General features: G+C 44.2%; 1 protein-coding gene across 2 annotated transcripts; it reads left to right on the top strand.

Annotated features, from left to right (window-relative positions):
- Positions 1-1009: 1009 nt before the first annotated feature.
- On the top strand, positions 1010-14750 carry atcaya (ATCAY kinesin light chain interacting caytaxin a). Of its 2 annotated transcripts, XM_085398638.1 has the most exons (13): positions 1010-2005; positions 3099-3198; positions 4784-4842; positions 4956-5210; positions 5546-5719; positions 9820-9922; positions 10027-10158; positions 10488-10574; positions 11078-11176; positions 11402-11437; positions 11692-11760; positions 11863-11915; positions 14613-14750. In XM_085398638.1, the coding sequence occupies exons 2-12, from the start codon at positions 3122-3124 to the stop codon at positions 11894-11896; spliced, it is 1125 nt and encodes a 374-aa protein (XP_085254764.1). In that variant the 5' UTR covers positions 1010-2005; positions 3099-3121; the 3' UTR covers positions 11897-11915; positions 14613-14750. The 2 variants fall into 2 exon arrangements, with proteins under 2 accessions (XP_085254764.1, XP_085254765.1); XM_085398639.1 differs by lacking the exons at positions 1010-2005; positions 3099-3198 and adding an exon at positions 3526-3804.
- The last annotated feature ends 4896 nt before the right edge of the window (positions 14751-19646 follow it).

The following is a 19646-nucleotide window of genomic DNA, read 5'->3' as shown; positions in this document are numbered from 1 at the left end:
GTGTATAATTTCTATATATATATGATATCCTTGTTAATATATATAGATTTTCATAACTTCTCCACTCAATCGCCACACGCATGCGCACTAACCCCCCCCCGCTGAGATTAAAAATAATCCTTCTTCTTCTCATTATTATTATTATTATTATTATTATTATTATTATTATTAATATTATTATTATAGCGCTAAATGACACCGTATATCTGTGTCTTAAACACTATTCAGGTATGGCTCAAAACTGTATGCCAGTGTAATGATAAACCCAACCTGAAACTGCTGAGATAATAGTGTCATAACAGAGAATGCGTGAGCTGTGGCATGAGAACACGCGAACAAACTTTAGCAATAGTGCTAGAAATATAATATATTTAACCTTTACATGCTAATTGACAATCTAGTGACATCCACAACAAGTAAGTTGTGGATGTTTATATTTATGTTAACATATTTATGTTCTCCTTTGCCCCACACAAACTTAATGCCCTACATATAGTTTTTTGGATCTGGTCTTATTTTAAATTTCAACAAACAGATCATATTTTTTTAAAAACTGTAATTAAAAAAAAGTCAATTTAACTAATTAACTCCAGTTTTATGCTTTAGTAAAGGCACTGCTTTATTTTGTTTCCTTCTCTTTTCTGCTTTTTATCTGTTTTACATTTTGTACTGATTTGTATAATTATTATTTGTTATACCAATTTTATGAACGATTAATTGATATATACGTAAATAAATAAATTTTAGCGGAGACGGAAGTACGTTGGAGTGAATGCTCTCGCTTTGCTTAATACTCTGGGTGTGAATGGCTGGGTGATTGGACGGGTGTTGCGTGCCTCTGATAATTGAGGTACAGTCTAATGTTAACCCAGCTGCCTGGGGTGAGTCATACCAAGCACCATCACATTCAGCTCTTCTGGACGTTTCGTATAAAGGTGCACTATGTCCACGATGCTAAAAAGCATCGTTTGACCTTGAGGGTTTTAAAGGCATCAGCTCAGGATCCGTACAAAAAAAGAAGAAGAGGAAAACCCTTATTATGCATAAGAGGGACACAAATATTTGTTAAAAGCTTTTTCTCGCGGGTAATTACTCACGAGGCCTTATGGACAGAATAAAAGAGACCTTTTAGGAATGTGCAGAACAAGTATTTTCAGCCATAGTATGCGGTGAAGCTGTAGGGGTGATATGATTGGCTGGCAGAAAGTGAAGTAAGGGTCTGAATAATTCATGTAGTGGGGTAGCAGGTATGAAAGAGGCACGAGCAAGGAGGCATAGAGGCTGAAGAGAGGCTATGGATGGAGAGAGATGCTGTTGCCAGGGAACAGCAGCCACACAGACCACCACTGAAAACAACAGCAGGATTATCTGATGGGACTAAAAGGAGACAGAGGCTGGTGCTTATTTTTCCCAAGTTGCTGCAGGGATAAATAAGCTACTTCCATGGAGGAATGTAAATACAGTGGAAGCCCAAAGAAGCTTTTCAATTGATACTGTGGTGAGAAGAAAAAGCTTCTCCAAAGGTATTTGGGTCCACATTAAGGGAGAAGAGAGGGGGGGTCGATATATATATAGAGAGAGATCACGATGCCAGAGCAGATGCGTTCCCATTAAAGGAATTTTGTGTCTCGGTGGTGTGGAAGTAAGAGCTGAGAGGCAAGGCTGTCGGCTCGCTCTTCACGGCCAGTCTTCCCCCAACAAAGGTGACCAGAGGCGGAGGAGAGGAGAGGGGGGTCCAGAACAGAGGTGCCCCCTGTCCTCAGACACCTGCTGCTGGCGAGCCGCGGACATCGAGGACAGTGTATGACTGTGTCCGTGCACAAGTGCGCGTGCGTGACTCCGAACGAATGAATGAGAGACGGAGAGAGAAAGAGGAGGAGGAATTTTAGACTGACCCACGCTTTTCTGTTGATGTGGAGCAGCGGGGCGGTCTCCCCTCAAATCTGTGCATCTGTGACTGAGGACGAAGAAGACGCTCCACATCGGGAGATCTCACGCCGCTCGTGTGAGTTTAACATCCTTGCATTTATTTTATGCATGGTCACACAGCTTGCACACGCATGCACGATTGTCCGTTAATGTGAGAAATCTTTTCTGTTGGATGCTCCACTTGGGGTGACCTAGAAAGGCTGTGGAGCCATTTTACTGCACCTTTTGGTGCTGATTGGCTTTGCAGAAATCATTGATGTTCACATCTGAAGACCGGGAAGAAACAACCCGCTCACAGTTACATGGTGTTTATTTATTTTTTTATAAACATGATTTTGCGATTTACGCCTGCTGGCTTGCCTCCACACAAGAATTTTTCTTGTGCATAATAAAACAAAACATGTGGAAACAAATTATTTCCTTTGTTAGTTATTTGGCTGCCTTCCATTTCATACACAGCCACAAGTGCTGCTGCCAAAACCACACCACTCCTAGCGATTATATCACAGTGTTGCTATTATTTCGGTATGCACTGCTGAATGTCATCATCGCACTGGGGCTGGTTGTACTACAGCACATTTTTTGTGGCTAAACACACCTTTTCATTCTGTTTCTAAGTGCAACCTGCAACCCAAGAGTGGAAATGCTTCCATCGCTCTGTGGAACAGGCTCGGAAAAGCATGAGGAAAGCAGAACTTTAGGACTCGTGCAGTTGACTGAGAATTCTCTCTAAGCTCTTAAGCACAAATTAATTCATGCTTTTCAGGTTTTCTATTTAATTGTGTTAGTGCCTGGAAGCCTGAGAAAGCAGAGGTGTGGTAGACTTAAAGAGGAGTCAGTTTTGTCCTCCACGTCTGCCTGTGGAATTCCAGGCGAGGCCAAAGTCAATTTTCATATTTGACTTTTGAAGGATTTCTGAGCGCAGAAAAGCGAGCTCAGTCCGATCCAGTCACATGCCTCTCACATGTGCTCCGGTGGGCCGGGGGGATGAAAACCACGTGAGCTGCAGTGACTTAAGCCCCCTAATTATAATGAAAGAGAGTCAATTATTTGACTTTTCCCTCAGCATACAGGCCAAAACACATGTTCCTGCAGTGCAGCAATGTGTGACACCTTTGGTCTGTGACTGCGAGTGCTATTGCTCATAAAAACTCTCTGCACACCTCCAGGCCCCTGCTCTCCTCTCTGAGGGATGGGCACCACAGAGGCGACTCTACGAATGGAGAACATGGAAGTAAAAGACGAGTGGCAGGATGAAGACTTCCCCAGGTATGATCCTTCCACTTTTTAAAGGCATCTAATGCGCGGTCGTGTTGATGTGATGATGAAAACTGATTGTAAGATTTAAAAAAAAATCCACTTATTCTCCTTTAAATCCTCAGCTGATTGGTAATTTTCCACAACAGGATAAGATCTGCGATATTGTTTATAATTATGGGAATTTGATGAGCAGTGGCTGAAATTCAGAGCTTAATGAGCAGAAAATAAGTGGCAGGAAAGTGTGATGAAAATCAGCACTGGGCTCCATCCTCCTCCTCCTGCTCCTCCTCCTCCCTTTTCCCTCCTCCTTTGTTGGATGGGGGAGGCAGGAAGCCAGGGAGCAGGTGCAGCGCCGTCTTGGAAGCGGTGTCGGGCAACGTCATGTGACGCAACGGCAGTCGCTGATCAACAACACCAGTTCAGGAATATGGTGGCAGGTTGTGGTTAAAGACGGAGGGTCAGTCAGTTATTAAAGAAGAATCAGAGTGATGCTCTGCTCCGGTTTGGCTCACACCAGCTGAGAGGACAGGGAATGAGCCCAAACACAGAGGTGCGTGAGGTAAAAGATAAAGATCATTAAGGATCGGCTTGGACAAAAGCAGCTGTCTCCGTAAGGTAAGCATCAGTGGTTCGTGCTGATCTTAAGAGATAATGCAGACATAAACAGATGAGCTTGAGCTCGCCCCCCTCGTCAGTTTGCATTTCTATAAAAAAAAGAGCTTCATTTGTGACAAAGGAAGCGGCGGATCAGTAGTCACTGCAGGGGTCCTCGGGGAATAGAGGCACAGTGTCTGTTTCTGTGGGCTGAAGCGTGATTGTTGGCTCAGGAGGAGCCCGCACTGTCACACAACTGTCCTCCCGCGAATGGGAGGATGAGACGGTTGGCTTTCACGGGAATGCAGCTAAGACCCTCTCTGCTGAACAACACTGCGCTAGAGCTCTCTCCTCCTCCCAGTTTTTTTTAACCAGTGAGAGCACAGCTGTGCACTCAGCTCCTCGGTTGTTCCTCGGGTTTTATTGCCGACAGACAACACATGCAGGTGCAAGCACGTTTGCCCCCATTTGCTTGCTTTTTCTGCTTTAGACACATTTGACAAGGAGGGAAGAAGAGGAAGATGTTGATGTCCTCCCATCCTCTCCTCCTTCTGTGCAGAGTGTAAACAGAAGCAGAAATGCAGACACTTTGTTTGCATGCAAACTGTTTCTCCACCCCTCCATCATCCGCTCTGACTCACACCCTGCCCGGCGGCGCTGTAATCTTCGTCTCTCCCCGGAGACAAGTTAATAACCATCTCTATCCTCTTCTGCGTGCTCTTCTTTTCAGCGCTTAGCCAGATTAGTGACAACACCCATGCCTAGCTTGGACCTTTTAACACGGTCCTAATCACATGGATCCATTTTATTATGAGGTCATAGTTACAAAGTAGGGCGTGCTTTAGGATGCATTTATCTCAGCTGAGGAAAAATGATGGGTTTTTGTACTGTGTGGCTGAACCTTTACTCTCTGCAGCATCACAACTTCCTCTCTGTCGTGTAATAGATTGGGCAAACACAGCGCTAGATGCTTACATAGTGTATGCATGTTTCCAACCAGACCACTACCAGAGTACGGAGACATGGACCCCTCCTGTGGTCTCACAGATGACAGAACCTGTAAGTAACACCAACAAGTCGGGGGTCACCGAATGATCATTATTGATGACAAACCCCTCTCTGTGTGGCATGAATCACAGTCTCTTTCCTCCTGCCCTCTGGTCTCACTGTAGCTCATCCTACCTCCCTGAACGTGAGCTCACCGGGAGGAGGAGGCAGCGGCGGTGTGTCCTCATCCCACCGGAAGAGGCGTACGTTGATCGCCCCGGAGATGAACCTCTCCCTGGATCAAAGTGAAGGTTCTTTGTTGTCAGATGACTTCCTGGACACGCCGGATGACCTGGACATAAACGTTGACGACATCGACACTCCAGATGAAACCGACTCACTCGAGTTCATCACGAATGGCAATGACCTGGAGTGGGAAGGTTAGCAGATCCATAACAGGTCGCTGTTTTTACTCCTGATATTAATCCATCAGCTTCAAAAAGCTAGTTGAGGCTGAACTTTAGGCAAAAAGGGTTTTTTGTTGCTATTTAAGCTGAAAATTCACTACATGTATCCATGCACGTACCATAAAATGTCAGCTGAGAAGTTACACTGTGCTCTTTAACCTAAACATACTAATACATGTCGATTTTTACAGAGACTTTGCAAAAGGAAAGGATCTGTAACACAACCTAACTTAAAAGGAGCTTACACATATTATGATCAATGTTTCCCTTCGACTAAAATGATTCAGCATAACTCTGTTCGTGCCCAGATGACACACCGGTGGCATCAGCGAAAGCAAATCCCGTTGACAGATCCGGAGAGGTGGGCGAGGATGGGAATGCCAACAACGGACGCCTCTGGAGAACAGTGATCATCGGAGAACAGGAACATCGCATCGACATGCAGGTCATCAGACCTTACCTTCGGGTCATCACACACGGAGGTGAGAGTCAGAAAAAGCTCTCAATTAGCAATAAAATAATCCTTAAAATCCTTATATATATATATATATATATATATATATATATAAGGATTTTAAGGATTATTTTATTGCTAATTGAGAGCTTTTTATATATATATATATATATATATATATATAAAACACCCAGCACGCCCCTGCGGGCGGTTTATCCTTCAAGCTCGGGTCCTCTACCAGAGGCCTGGGAGCTTGAGGGTCCTGCGCAGTATCTTAGCTGTTCCCAGGACTGCGCTCTTCTGGACAGAGATCTCCGATGTTGTTCCCGGGATCTGCTGGAGCCACTCGCCTAGCTTGGGAGTCACCGCACCTAGTGCTCCGATTACCACGGGGACCACCGTTACCTTCACCCTCCACATCCTCTCGAGCTCTTCTCTGAGCCCTTGGTATTTCTCCAGCTTCTCGTGTTCCTTCTTCCTGATATTGCTGTCATTCGGAACCGCTACATCGATCACTACGGCCGTCTTCTTCTGTTTATCTACCACCACTATGTCCGGTTGGTTAGCCACCACCATTTTGTCCGTCTGTATCTGGAAGTCCCACAGGATCTTAGCTCGGTCATTCTCCACCACCCTTGGGGGCATCTCCCATTTTGACCTCGGGACTTCCAGGTTATACTCGGCACAGATGTTCCTGTACACTATGCCGGCCACTTGGTTATGGCGTTCCATGTATGCCTTGCCTGCTAGCATCTTGCACCCTGCTGTTATGTGCTGGATTGTCTCTGGGGCATCTTTACACAGCCTGCACCTGGGGTCTTGCCTGGTGTGATAGACCCCAGCCTCTATGGATCTTGTGCTCAGAGCTTGTTCTTGTGCTGCCATGATTAGTGCCTCTGTGCTGTCTTTCAGTCCAGCTTTGTCCAGCCACTGGTAGGATTTCTGGATATCAGCCACCCCCTCTATCTGCCGGTGGTACATACCGTGCAGGGGCCTGTCCTTCCATGATGGTTCCTCGTCTCCCTCCTCTTTCTTGGGTTTCTGCTGCCTGAGGTATTCACTGAGCACTCGGTCAGTTGGGGCCATCTTCCCAATGTATTCTTGGATGTTCGTTGTCTCATCCTGGACTGTGGTGCTGACACTCACCAGTCCCCGGCCCCCTTCCTTCCGCTTAGCGTACAGCCTCAGGGTGCTGGACTTGGGGTGAAACCCTCCATGCATGGTAAGGAGCTTTCTTGTCTTTATGTCAGTGGCTTCTATCTCCTCCTTTGGCCAGCCTATTACCCCAGCAGGGTACCTGATCACGGGCAGGGCATAGGTGTTGATGGCCCGGATCTTGTTCTTACCATTCAGCTGACTCCTCAGGACTTGCCTGACCCTCTGCAGGTACTTGGTGGTTGCAGCTTTTCTAGCGGCCTCTTCATGGTTCCCATTCGCCTGCGGGATCCCCAGGTACTTGTAACTGTCCTCTATGTCTGCAATGTTGCCTTCTGGTAGTTCAATCCCCTCAGTTCTGACTACCTTCCCTCTCTTTGTTACCATCCGACTACACTTCTCCAGTCCGAACGACATTCCAATGTCATTGCTGTATAGCCTGGTAGTGTGGATCAGTGAATCGATGTCTCGTTCACTCTTGGCATACAGCTTGATGTCATCCATGTACAGGAGGTGGCTGACAACTGCTCCGTTCTGTAGTCGGTATCCGTAGCCAGTCTTGTTAATGATCTCACTGAGGGGGTTCAGGCCTATGCAGAACAGCAGTGGGGACAGAGCATCTCCTTGGTAGATCCCGCACTTGATGGTGACTTGTGCTATGGGCTTGGAGTTGGCCTCTAGTGTTGTACGCCACATCCCCATTGAGTTCCTGATGAAGGCTCTTAGGGTCCCATTGATCTTGTACAATTCTAGGCATTCCAGTATCCAGCTGTGGGGCATTGAGTCATAGGCCTTCTTGTAATCAATCCAGGCAGTGCACAGGTTGGTCAGTCTGGTCTTGCAGTCTCGGCTGACTGTTCTGTCTACCAGTAGCTGGTGTTTTGCGCCTCTGGTATTCTTGCCAATTCCTTTCTGTGTCCCGCTCATGTATTGACCCATGTGCCTGTTCATCTTAGCCGATATGATGCCTGACAGGAGCTTCCATGTAGTACTGAGGCAGGTTATTGGTCGGTAGTTGGAGGGGACCGGTCCCTTCTTGGGGTCCTTGGGGATCAGGACCGTCCGACCTTCGGTTAGCCATTCCGGGTGTCTCTCGTTAACTAGCAGCTGGTTCATTTGTGCTGCTAGACGCTCGTGGAGTGCAGTCAGCTTCTTTAGCCAGTAGGCGTGAACCATGTCGGGCCCTGGTGCTGTCCAACTCTTCATACTGGAGACCCTTTCTTGGATATCTGCCACTGTGATGGTTACTGGATCCTGTTCGGGGAGGTTGCTGTGGTCTGCCCTCAGATCCACTAGCCACTGAGCATTGCCGTTATGGGTTGCGTCCTTCTCCCATATGCTCTTCCAGTATTGCTCGGTCTCCAGCCTTGGTGGTGCTGTTCTCTTATTGTTCCCTTGCCACTGAGAGTACACCTTTGCTGGTTCTGTGGAGAACAGCTGGTTTATTCTCCTGCCTTCTATCTCTCTGGTGTACCTTCTCAAGCGGCTGGCCAAGGCTGTGAGTCTTTGCTTGGCAGTTTCTAAGGCCTCAGGTATGGACAGCTTGCTGTATTTCTTATGCACCTTCTTTGTCGCACCTTTCTGCAACTCCGTTAGTTGGCTAACCTCCCTCCGTGCTACTTTGATCTTGCCCTCTAGCCTCCTTCTCCATGGAGGGTACTGCCCCTTGTGGCTGTTCAACTTGTAGCCAAGCATCTCACTGATCACTGCTGCCGTATTGTAGATCAGCTTGTTAGTGTCGGTAATCGTGGTTGTAGGTATCGTCCGTAGTGCTGCATTAACATCATCTAGCAGACCTTCTGAGGGTACTTCACGTAATCTTGGTAACCGGCTACGGGGGATCCAGGTTTCAAGCTTGGCCATGATCCTATCTTTCAGGTCAGTTCCTCTCGCACTTAACGATCCTTCTCCTATCGCACTTGGGGCTATGTACCCAATCTCGGGTGGGGGTGATGATATCGCCCCCCTGACCTGGCGTCCTGACTCCTCCTTGCCGTAGCATTTGTGTTGTACCTTGTCAATCTCTAGCTGTGAGAGCAGTCCCTTCTTTCGAATGTTGGAACACTGAGCTACTAGTTGTTTCGCCGTCATTGTGGATGTTGGGTATCGAAGAATCCATAGGTCCCTCAGCCTATTCATGTAGCCCCTTCCGCCAGGGTTACTTGCGTAGTAGCATTCCAACAACGCCCTGTTTTCGTCTCTTGCCCACCGATGCCTTCTTGTTCCAGTAGCCCACTTTTCGTCAGGGTGCCCTGGTTCCTCAACACCTGACGCGGACCTTGTTGATCCGGGCGACGTCCGAGCCGGCATGCCTTCATATTTATCTGTCTCGCTCATGTCTGCGGTAGGCTTGCTTAGCATAGGGGGTCTAGCCTTAGGACCCTTACTGGATACAGACGCCCCAGGCAGGAATCGAACTTGCGATCCTCTGTTCCAAAGGCGTGTAGTCTAACCACTACGCTATCCAGCTGTATGTATGTATATATATATATATATATATATATATATATATATATATATATATATATATATATATATATATATATATATATATATATATATATATATATATATATATATATATATATATATATATATATATATAGTGTGATCGTGTGCACAGGCAGTGATTTGTGGATGCAGTGATTTCCATGACAGACTGACGCCTGAACACCTGACGCTCATCATGAACTTTCCCCTTGTTGCCTGCATGCAGAGATTTTTCCGGGTTTTCTGAATTGTTGGTGATATAATGTACTGTAGAGGATGAGATATTCAAAGTCTTCACAATTTTATGTTTTGTAGATGCATTTTTTGCAAACTGGTGAAACTGAGATGCTCTCTTTATAACCAGTCATGTGTAAAAATGACTTTCAGGAAGTAGTAAAATGTCTCAGTTTAAACATTCAATATGTTTCCTCTGGTTTGTTGTGAAGATTTCCATGACAGTAATCTTAAACTCTCTCTCCTCAGGTTATTACGGCGAAGGCCTGAATGCCATCATTGTGTTTTCTGCTTGTTACCTGCCTGACAGCAGCTGTGCAGATTACCACTACATCATGGAAAACCTCTTCCTGTGCGTCTCTCAGTCAGAGCCAACTTACTCGCACTTTTAAGCCCTGTATATCAACACATTTTGAACTGCACCCAACAGGAAATCATAACTCTCGTGCCCTCCAGGTATGTGGTGAGCAGTCTGGAGATGCTCGTTGCCGAGGATTACCTGATTATTTACATGAACGGAGCAACTCCTCGGAACAAGATGCCTGGCATCAGCTGGCTGAAGAAATGCTACCAAATGATCGACAGAAGGTCAGAAAAAAGTTCAATACATTGATTGATATCTAGCGTATTGGGAATTTCTTTATATAGATCTTTTTGGAGATGTTCACATCAGCGCTGAACTCTGGCTCATCTCCATCATCCCACATACACGATGCTGATATTGACAGATATGAAAGGGAGAGAAATAAAAGTTTTCTCAAGCTGTCAGTCAGTGAAAGCTTGTCGATGGCTCTGAGTCCTGTTTGGCAGTTGGGAATAAAATTGGAATAAACTTTTAAGCACACACACACAAAGCATAAACGTGTGAACAACGATGCAACTCTGTTAACAAACGTTTTCTTTCTGTTTTCTGGCAGATTGAGGAAGAACCTGAAGTCTCTAGTCATTGCTCATCCCACGTGGTTTATACGCACCGTCCTGGCTATATCGAGGCCTTTTATCAGGTGATACGAACAAGCTGAATATCAAACACTGAACGTTTTCCATTAAGACCTGAAGGTTAATCGATACAGGCCACACGATGTCTTTTGACCTCCCGAGAACTGAGTCCTTGTTTGGGATGTGCTTTTTATTTTTCTGATAGCTATTTGAGATCAGACAGTCCTGTCAAGTCTATAAACTAAGCTCACTTGTTACTTTGTTACATAGTTGCTACTAACTATGTCCCCATATGGGTAAATGGGTTAATTTTACAGAATAATACAATAAAATCAAGATTTCATAGTAAGTATAAAGCCGGGTCGAGCAGAATGAAGTGTAATGTGCAGGAAAGGAAACATCCCTGAGACGGGAGGTCTGACACAGAGCGACTATAATAACTTTAATCTCTTTCTCATTTAAAATATCAGTTTGACAGCGTGGATCTGTTTGCTGCAGATTTTTTTTATTGTTTGTCTTTTTGTGTATCTGTGTAACTGTTGTGTTGCTTTTCTCTCGTCCTCTGCAGTGTGAAGTTCATGAATAAGATCCAGTACGTCCACAGCCTGGACGAACTGGCAGAAATGGTGCCCATGGAGCACGTCCATGTCCCCGAGTGTGTGGTGCAGTAAGTACCTGTGACCGCTAGATGGAGAACGTGAGCTTTACCTGCAGGCAGCGGTTAATCCTTTTTTCTTTTTTTAAAGTTATTACTCATTTAAACCAAACCGAGAACAAGACTGCTGTTTGAATAAATGTAAAATAAGATTATTGCCTCAGTTCCTAAAAAGAGGACTTAGATGGCAGGATTTACTGTGTGATGTGAGGATATAACAGCACCTCTCGTTTTCAGATTTGACGAGGAGAGGATTAAAGCGCGGAGGGAAAGGTAAGATATAGCTTTGTGCAGTTTTAAATAGCATTACGCGCCAACCTCGTCGTGCATATTATTATATACATATAACTGTGTGCAGAATTAAGAGTGGCTTAAGCACTTAGAACTGGATAATTGGCTACACAAGACTCCCATCTAATAACTCTGTGTATGTAACTGTGTGTGTGTGTGTGTGTGTGTGTGTGTGTGTGTGTGTGTGTGTGTGTGTGTGTGTGTGTGTGTGTGTGTGTGTGTGTGTGTGTGTGTAGGATTGAGCAGGAGCAGAGACAGCAGCAACAGCATCCAGCCCCACAGGAGCCCGTGAAAAAGTCTGAGAGGTAGAGGTCCTCTAACCACATTTTAATGTGTGACAACAAACTCAGAAGCTCATCAGGTTTCAGTTCGTTATCACAGCTCTTACCTTTACTTTTATTTTTCAGGCCAAAATCAATGATTGTAGGTCAAGGGTTCTGAGACGGACGGAGATTTGAAGGTAACGTTGCACTTCTTATTTCAGCCACAAGATGGTGCTCTGCTCTCACACGAGTTTACCGCATCGCCCATTAAGCCTCTGCAGACGTGACAACAGATTCCAGTTTATGTTTATAGAAGTACATCACTCTGGGTCTATGATGTGTCCTAATTTTGGATTAATGTTCTATGATGGTTGGACAGGTTCATCTGTTGCGCATTGTCAGGGTCACAAACTGAAAAAATATTCATCTGATTGCTTTGGTGCTAAAAGTAGAACTGAGCAGGACGCAGTTTCACAGTTTGCACGGTGTGAGTTGGTACTCGTGTGATGTGTGCTTCTTCGCTGCCTTTAAATACTGAGGTTCTGTCATTAGCTGAGCTTTTCTCCTTCAGTGTTTCTTTCTCTACGTTTGCTTGATTCTGTCTGGTGCAGCTTCTTTTCTGCTTTCTAAAGTTACAGCTGTGAAACAACATTTCTCAGTTTCTCGTGTACTTCAGAGATTCTTATAATCTCATATTTTGTGTTAACTTAACCCAGCTGATGGTCACGTACATATTCTGTATCTTCCACGTCATTTAAGTGATGTGATGAGGGAACAAACTTTGCTTTGTTTTTAGATTTTAGGGGTATTTTACATATTTCACCAAACTTTAGCCTTACACAGTTTGTGCTGTATCTCTGGATTTCAAACAATTTTGGTGTTTTTATCATCAACATATGGCTGACTGAAGAGGTTAATACTGTTCATTTTAAGTCATATTGTCAGTCCTTGAGGTAGATAACTCCTGTACAGAACCTGATTCAGGCTAAAATTTCAGTGGATAGTTTGTTTGTTTGTTTTAATCGATAATATCCTTACAGGCTGCTAATGTGGCAGCACATGCTGGTAGAAACCAGGTGGCTGAAGGTTGTATAGAGTAGTGACCTGTGACTGTCCGGCTGATATGCTCAGAGAGACAGTGTGCTAATGCTACACATCACTGAGGTGCAGAAGCAAGATTCTTGTCAATTTTTTAAACTACTTGAAAAGAGATCATTTTTAGTTTAGGACTGACCCATCATAGACTCATACAGGCCACTTCATTAGGTACACTCCTTCAACTGCCTTAATGCAAATTTCGAATCACCCAATCACGTGGCAGTAGTTCGATACACTGTGGCATGTTGACGTAGTCGAGTCAAACTGCTGAAGTTTAAACCCATACAAGTGGGTAAAATGCCTTGTTGATGCCAGAGGTCAAAGGTCATGACCAGACATCTGTGAGCTGATAGGAAGGCAGCAGTAAGTGAAATAACCACTGCAGGTGGTACACGGCAGCAGAAGACCACACTGCTGCTCCTGTGAGCTGTGAACAGGAAACCGAGGCTACAGTTCTCACAGGCTCGCCAAAACAGGACCACAGCAGATTGTCTGTGTACGTTCTCTGTTATCTGGGTCAGTTTTTAGCGCTTGAGGAAAAGGAAACTGGACCTCGTATTCAAGAACCTTTTTCAGTTCAAAAACAACTGGTGGAAAATCCTTGGTATTCAATTTCTAGTGGGATTCTCCCTTTGGACATAATCCTGGGAATTATTGGCCCACTGTTAATGAAGCAAGTCGTTAAGGGTCATTTCCACCAAGTTGTTAATTGTTCGTGAGACTTTGCTCCATCGCGCTCTTCATTATGTGAGCGTGGGTTGAATCAGCTTGCAAAGAGACTCCAAAACTGCATTGTGGGTGGCTGATTCCTGATGCTGTAAGGCACCGTCTCTGTTAAACGATTTATACTTAATGAAAACGTCTCCTCTGTCTTCTTGCTCCAAAATGGGAACATTAGCATAACCAAACATGTCCTCCCTCTTTTACAAGTGCAGATATCCAGCTGAATCTCGTCCTACTGAGGTGGTTCTCCTGTGCTGTGCTATGCATATGTGGAGTAGGTCTGTGTAACGGTCCAAGCATTCCTCACTGCATAGACTACACTGTGTATGCTGTGCAATGTGCAGTGCTTGTGTTTTGTCAGCTGGGTGAGTGTTTTGTCAAGATTTCTGCAGTGACATTCAGCTGGTAGGGTCAGAATGTGGCAAAAACATCACGAGAGCATGGATCCATCCTGCCTCATATAGTGGTGGTGCAGACTGGTGTGACGGAGGTGTGGGGGATGGCCTGTCAGCATGAATGGACCCATCTGCATATGGGTGCTTACAACAGGATAATGTGCCGTGCAACAAAACTCAGAACTGGTTTCTTGAACATGACAAGTTTACTGGATTGAGATCTGGTGACTGCGGAGACCATTCGAGTGCAGTGAAGCACCTTTGGGATGTGGTTGAACGGGAGATGGACATCATGGATGTTCAACCAACAAATCTACTGCAGCTGTCTGATGTTATTGTGTCAGTATAGACCCACATCTCTAGGAAATGCTTCCAGCACCTTGAACCGAGGCTGCTCGGAAAGCAAAAAGCAGATCCAACTCGTTCTACCTAATGAACTGACCACTAAGTATAATCTTGTCAGTTTAACTACAAAAAGTGAGTGATAGTAAAAGATTTTAGAAGCACAAGTCCCGTCTTTGTTTCCTTCTTTCCAAAATAATTGGCTGTTTACTCCTTAGACAAACACAGTGTGGGCCTTTTCTGTCCCTCATAGACAGCTGCACTGTCTAAAATAACACTTACATGTTTTTATTGTGCAGACATGATAGTTCTTTGTGCTCTTTTCTGTTTGTGCAGGGCTCACCTGAAGTGGAGCGTGAACGTCCAGCAAGTCTACACAAGCTTCGTGTCATCATCCCGCTGACGATTTGTGCCGTCGTTGTCCGATCAAAACAAAATAAATGCTCCGTCCCATAATGCCACTGGGAACTCACCCCTCCTCTATCCCAGAGGGGTTTTATGGCCACACTAAATGAAGTCACTACTCTGTTACCAGATTTGATTTAAAACCTGAAACCGCTGCTCGATTCGTTCATTCTTTAATCTGCTGTTAGGGAGCTCGTGCTGGATTATAATGAGCCTCCTTGTTCCTCGTTGTTCGAGTCAGAGATTACAGGCTTGAAGTTAATGAGGGCAAAATTACCTGAAAATCGTGACAGTTTAAAAACACGAGCGAATCTTGAAGCTCCTTTAACTGAGATCTGGGTCAGTACGAGACCACTGGAACAAACTCACATTTATATTCGTGCCGGTTCATGTGAATGTCGTGTGCGTCAGATGTAGATAACAAGGCTTTTCCAATGTATCAGATGCTTTATTTTATTTTTTTACCTCATAGCTGCTGCATCATAAGGCCCTTTGAAGCGCTCTCATATGCTGTTCTGACATGTCAACATGTGCTAACGTTTGCTGGTGCGGGGGTCCTTTAGCTCTGTGAAGTTTCCTTTGATCGCCTCCACTTACTCTGTACCCGGTGTCATTATGTGCCTCAGTCATCCTGAGTGTTTAAAAGAAAAGGCAGGAACGTGAGCGCTTACTGCAGTTTGTGACCCATACTGGAAAATCTACAGGAGTCCCTGTAGATTGTAAAATTATTTAGGTAAGTTCAAGCAATATATTGTTTATTTTATGTAACATAGTCACATAAACAGCCTTCATACAACACTGAATGCTTTGTATTTAGATAATATTTTGGCTAAACTCCATATTACAGGTTCCCATAAATGTAATACTAACACGTGTGCAAAGTATCTACAACAAATTTGTATAGATTCTGTAAAGATGTGATGAAAGTCAAGACATAAAGCAGACAAAGTTTGACAAACTGCACATGAAGCAGTGACGCTTTCTCTCGGACGGGGTCGCAATTAATACGTCTGAATTTAATTCCAGATTAATGAGTGAATGTTTTGGTCATTCAGAAACGTCCTCAGTGATCAGCAGTGTCAGCACCTCTGGACGGTTTAACTCTGGTTCTTTGTGTCTTCCATTTTTTCAAATTATTGTAGCAGGAAGACTGAAGCATAGGATTACTTCTGTGTGGACTTCATGACTTGATTGTCTGTAAACTGCTCGTATGTTTTGCACTATTGAATTTGGGTAGTTTAAGACTATGATAGATTTATGCATTTTGAGCTGTTGTTAGTATGACTTGTGTTTTTGTAGGTTGTGGGCATTCTTATGCATTTTTGGTACAGAAAATCTGACCAATGAAAAGTCTGTTTATAAAGTGCTGACTTACTTTACTCCTCTTCTGTTGCCTTTCCAGAGTGGCAAAGTTGGACAAAAAGCTTGAACTTTTCTTTTTGTGATCCTTTAAGAGTGTTTTTCACTGGCAAACCCGACCTGGCGGCGTCCCGTCTTCATTCTGCGAGGGGGACGCCTCTCGCTGGTCGTTTGTTGGTTGAACCGAGTGCCTATTGTCGAACCAAATGCTTCGGGGAAATCTGGAAAAATGAAGGAATGTACAGTGTAGCATTTTACTTTTTGGTTATGTTTTTTATTTGAGTCACACTCGTGCATAAACTGTTCATTCTGACTATAAAAGCACAAAATCTGTAATGTTTCAACCCATAAACCGACCATACCTGCTGTAAAATGTTTGCTCACATATGAACTGTTTCACTCTCCTGAAGCTTCCATGATTGTTTCTGCCTGTAAATATGACTGAATAAATTGTTCCTCATCATATGTTCTCTGTTTGTTGCTTAGAGCACTGCCTGGGCTTAAACTGGTTACATGCGTGTTAAACTACTGTATGTTCTCTGAGCTGTTTGCAAATATTGGCTTGACTTCCTGGGTGTCACATGGAGGTGGGTGTGTGGCGGCTTTTTCACAGAACAACGTGTAACAGGGCGACTCTTTCTCAGCACCAAAACAGTAGTGTGTGACGTGATGCAACGACAGTTCTGAAAAGTGTTTACATGTACAATATACACTCACTGGCCACATCATTAGGTATACCTGCTCCCTGAGACGTATGTGGCACCGATTCAGTGCACATGCGAAGCAGATGTGTTACAGCAGCAGAAGAGCACATGGTGTGCCAGTCCTGTCAGCAAAGAACAGGAAACTGAGGTTACGGTCACCACGGCTTACTAAAATTAGACAACAGAAGATGTTTGTGTAGGTTTCTCAGTCACCCAGGTCATTTTTTGAGCAAGTGGACTTTTTTCTGTCTCTCTCTCTCTCTATCTAAGAGACCTTTTCAGTTCCAAAACAACTAAACGTTAGTTCCAGATATCATTTAACCCGTGGTGGGATTCTCCCCTTCGAGGTGCTTCTGAGAAGCTTTGACCCTCTGTTAATCATTTAATAAGCTAACGGTCGTTACCGCCAAGGTATGAACAGTTTGTGAGACACTGTCCCACCCTGCAATCATAGGATCTATTCAGATGTGCCGAGGTGTCATTATAGGTGGCTGATAGCTGGCGGTGTAGGCCATTACTGTTTACTCCTCTCACGCTGCCTCGTTTTAATGATTCATGCTGGTGGTGATGGTGGTGTGGGGTACGTTTTCTTGCCATGCTTTTGGCCAAAAGTTTGAGCAGTGTTTAAATAAAACAGCTTACCTGTCTGTTGTTCCTGCCCATGTCCAGACCTGTATGACCACACTGTGTCACGAAGCTCAAACTGGTTCCTTGAACATTACAGTGAGTTCACTGTGATCATGTGGCCTTTAAAGTCACCGCATCTCAGTCCAGTAGAGCACATTTGGGATGTGTGCGCTACTATCAATAAATATGGACCCAATTCTCTGAAGAATGTTTCCTGCACCCTGTTGAATCAATGCCATGATGAATCAAAGCAGACCATACTAATATATCTTAATCTATGGCCTCGCCTCTGCAGTGATACAGACATTTAAAAAAATGTTTATTTTAAGATGCTATATGCTGAAAAGCCAACTTACCTCGTATCTACTGAAATATTGACTTTAATGAAACCATTGCCAATGTTATTAATTCATCTCCTGCCCTTATTCTCTATTATATGTCAAAATATATGGAAAAAATACATTGATTTGGCCTTAAATTCAGAGCTAATAAAACAGTAGTTTCACAGTAGCATATTAAGAGTACAAACTGTCCTAACTATCTGGGGTCTACAGTGTCCCATAACTATGTTCATGGATGGCTCTTTGGTGTGAGCTTTTCTTTTCCTTTGTCGTAATTGTTAGTTTAAAGTTACACAAACCAGCTCACACTGGATTTACAGTGTGACCCTCCCACTTGCAGGGATGGCCTGTAGCTGCTGAAGACTGCCGACACTCATGTGAAGGTTTCCTCGTTTTCTTGGATCTAGGAAGACTTGTAATTGCAACACAGCTAGAAGACTCGCCCATCACAACTTTATGATGTTCACTGTCGACTGTTGAGCCTCAACGTGCACGTGGACACAAACACATGTACTGGGAAACAGATCAAGGCCATAAACAACACTTTATGAAGGCTGTAATTCACATCTACTAGAACCTCCACGTGTTCTCTCGAAATATTCACTCATTTGTCTCTTACCTCATTTATGACACAACCTAGCAAGAACATTTGTGGCAGAAAGTAAACATCAGGCATGCTCCACTTCACAGCTGAACCTGTGACTTCTCCTTCGTCCTAATTAAGTTTTTTTTTTTATGTAGGTGCTGCTCGCTGGCTCACAATGGAGCTCACACTGCCCTCACACTCCTGACTAAAGCGCTATACAAATACATGCCATTTTTACCATCTGACACACTTCACACATGGATGCTCACTGGGATGATATATTATCAACAACCTCAGTTTGAAAATTAGTCAGAGACAAGAAGCATATTGCTCTTCATGCCAAAGAGTCAGATGATCTACTGTGGCTGCTTTTAATTTAATGAACATTAGTAGCAGACAAACTATGGTCCCAGCATTTTGTTCTTAAAATTTCACTGAAGTATGATAAAATAAAGGAAAAACTGAAGTACTTATAGGGAGCAGAACCCCAGACTCCAGTTTTCAGAGGGTGGGCATTTTGCCATGGCTTAGTATTAATATAATTATGGTTTTATTATCTTAAATCAGGTAAATGAAACAGTACCCGCTTTCTACAACTATCGTCAAAACATCAAATTAAAGAAAATCATATGTTGTACTGACTGTGTCACGTTTTTCCTTTAATTTCTCACCCCTAACTAGGTTCAATGACGTTCTAATTATTATTATTCCTCCTAATTTGACTTTCACCCGAGCACATGACCATACTGTAAAATATTAGTGTTATTTTTATGCATCCATTTGACACCATCAATGGTAGTTTTCCACAGGCCGCTGACTCTGCAGGTGGATTAGATGCTGAATGGAATAGTACGAGCGCCTCACCATCTGGCTCTCATATGGACATCAGTGAGCGAGGAAACAATAAGGAAATGGGTGAAAGTTACCAGCTTCTGATTGGCCGGCGAGGGGTTTGGGCGCTCTGCCCGCAGCTGATTGGCTGCTAAAAAGGTACACACAGAACGGCTCTGACGGCACGTAGCACGAGGTGGAAAAAGAGCACTAGCACAGCAGAGTGAAGCTGACCCCCCACCCACTTGAAACGTAAAGGCAAATAGGCGGAGCGGTTAGTGCTACGTTTGTGCTGATTTGTGCAGGTAAAATTAGCGTTTGTGCTGCTACAGTATCTGAGATATTAAAAGTTATATTTTTTGCTGATGACATCACCATCCCCCCAGACTGCTCCAAAACAAACCAAAATGGTCTACTTTTTTAGTGCTACGTTTGTGCAGATTTGTGCAGGTAAAATTAGCGTTTGTGCTGCTACGGTTTCCGAGATATTAAACTTTATTTTATAGGTCATTCAAAG

This window comes from Rhamphochromis longiceps, linkage group LG23 (genome assembly GCF_057381845.1).
Source record: "Rhamphochromis longiceps isolate RC_006_pf linkage group LG23, R_longiceps_female_GT1.1, whole genome shotgun sequence".
In the NCBI taxonomy this organism is placed as follows: domain Eukaryota; kingdom Metazoa; phylum Chordata; class Actinopteri; order Cichliformes; family Cichlidae; genus Rhamphochromis; species Rhamphochromis longiceps.
This window is presented reverse-complemented; position numbering and strand designations above follow the sequence as displayed.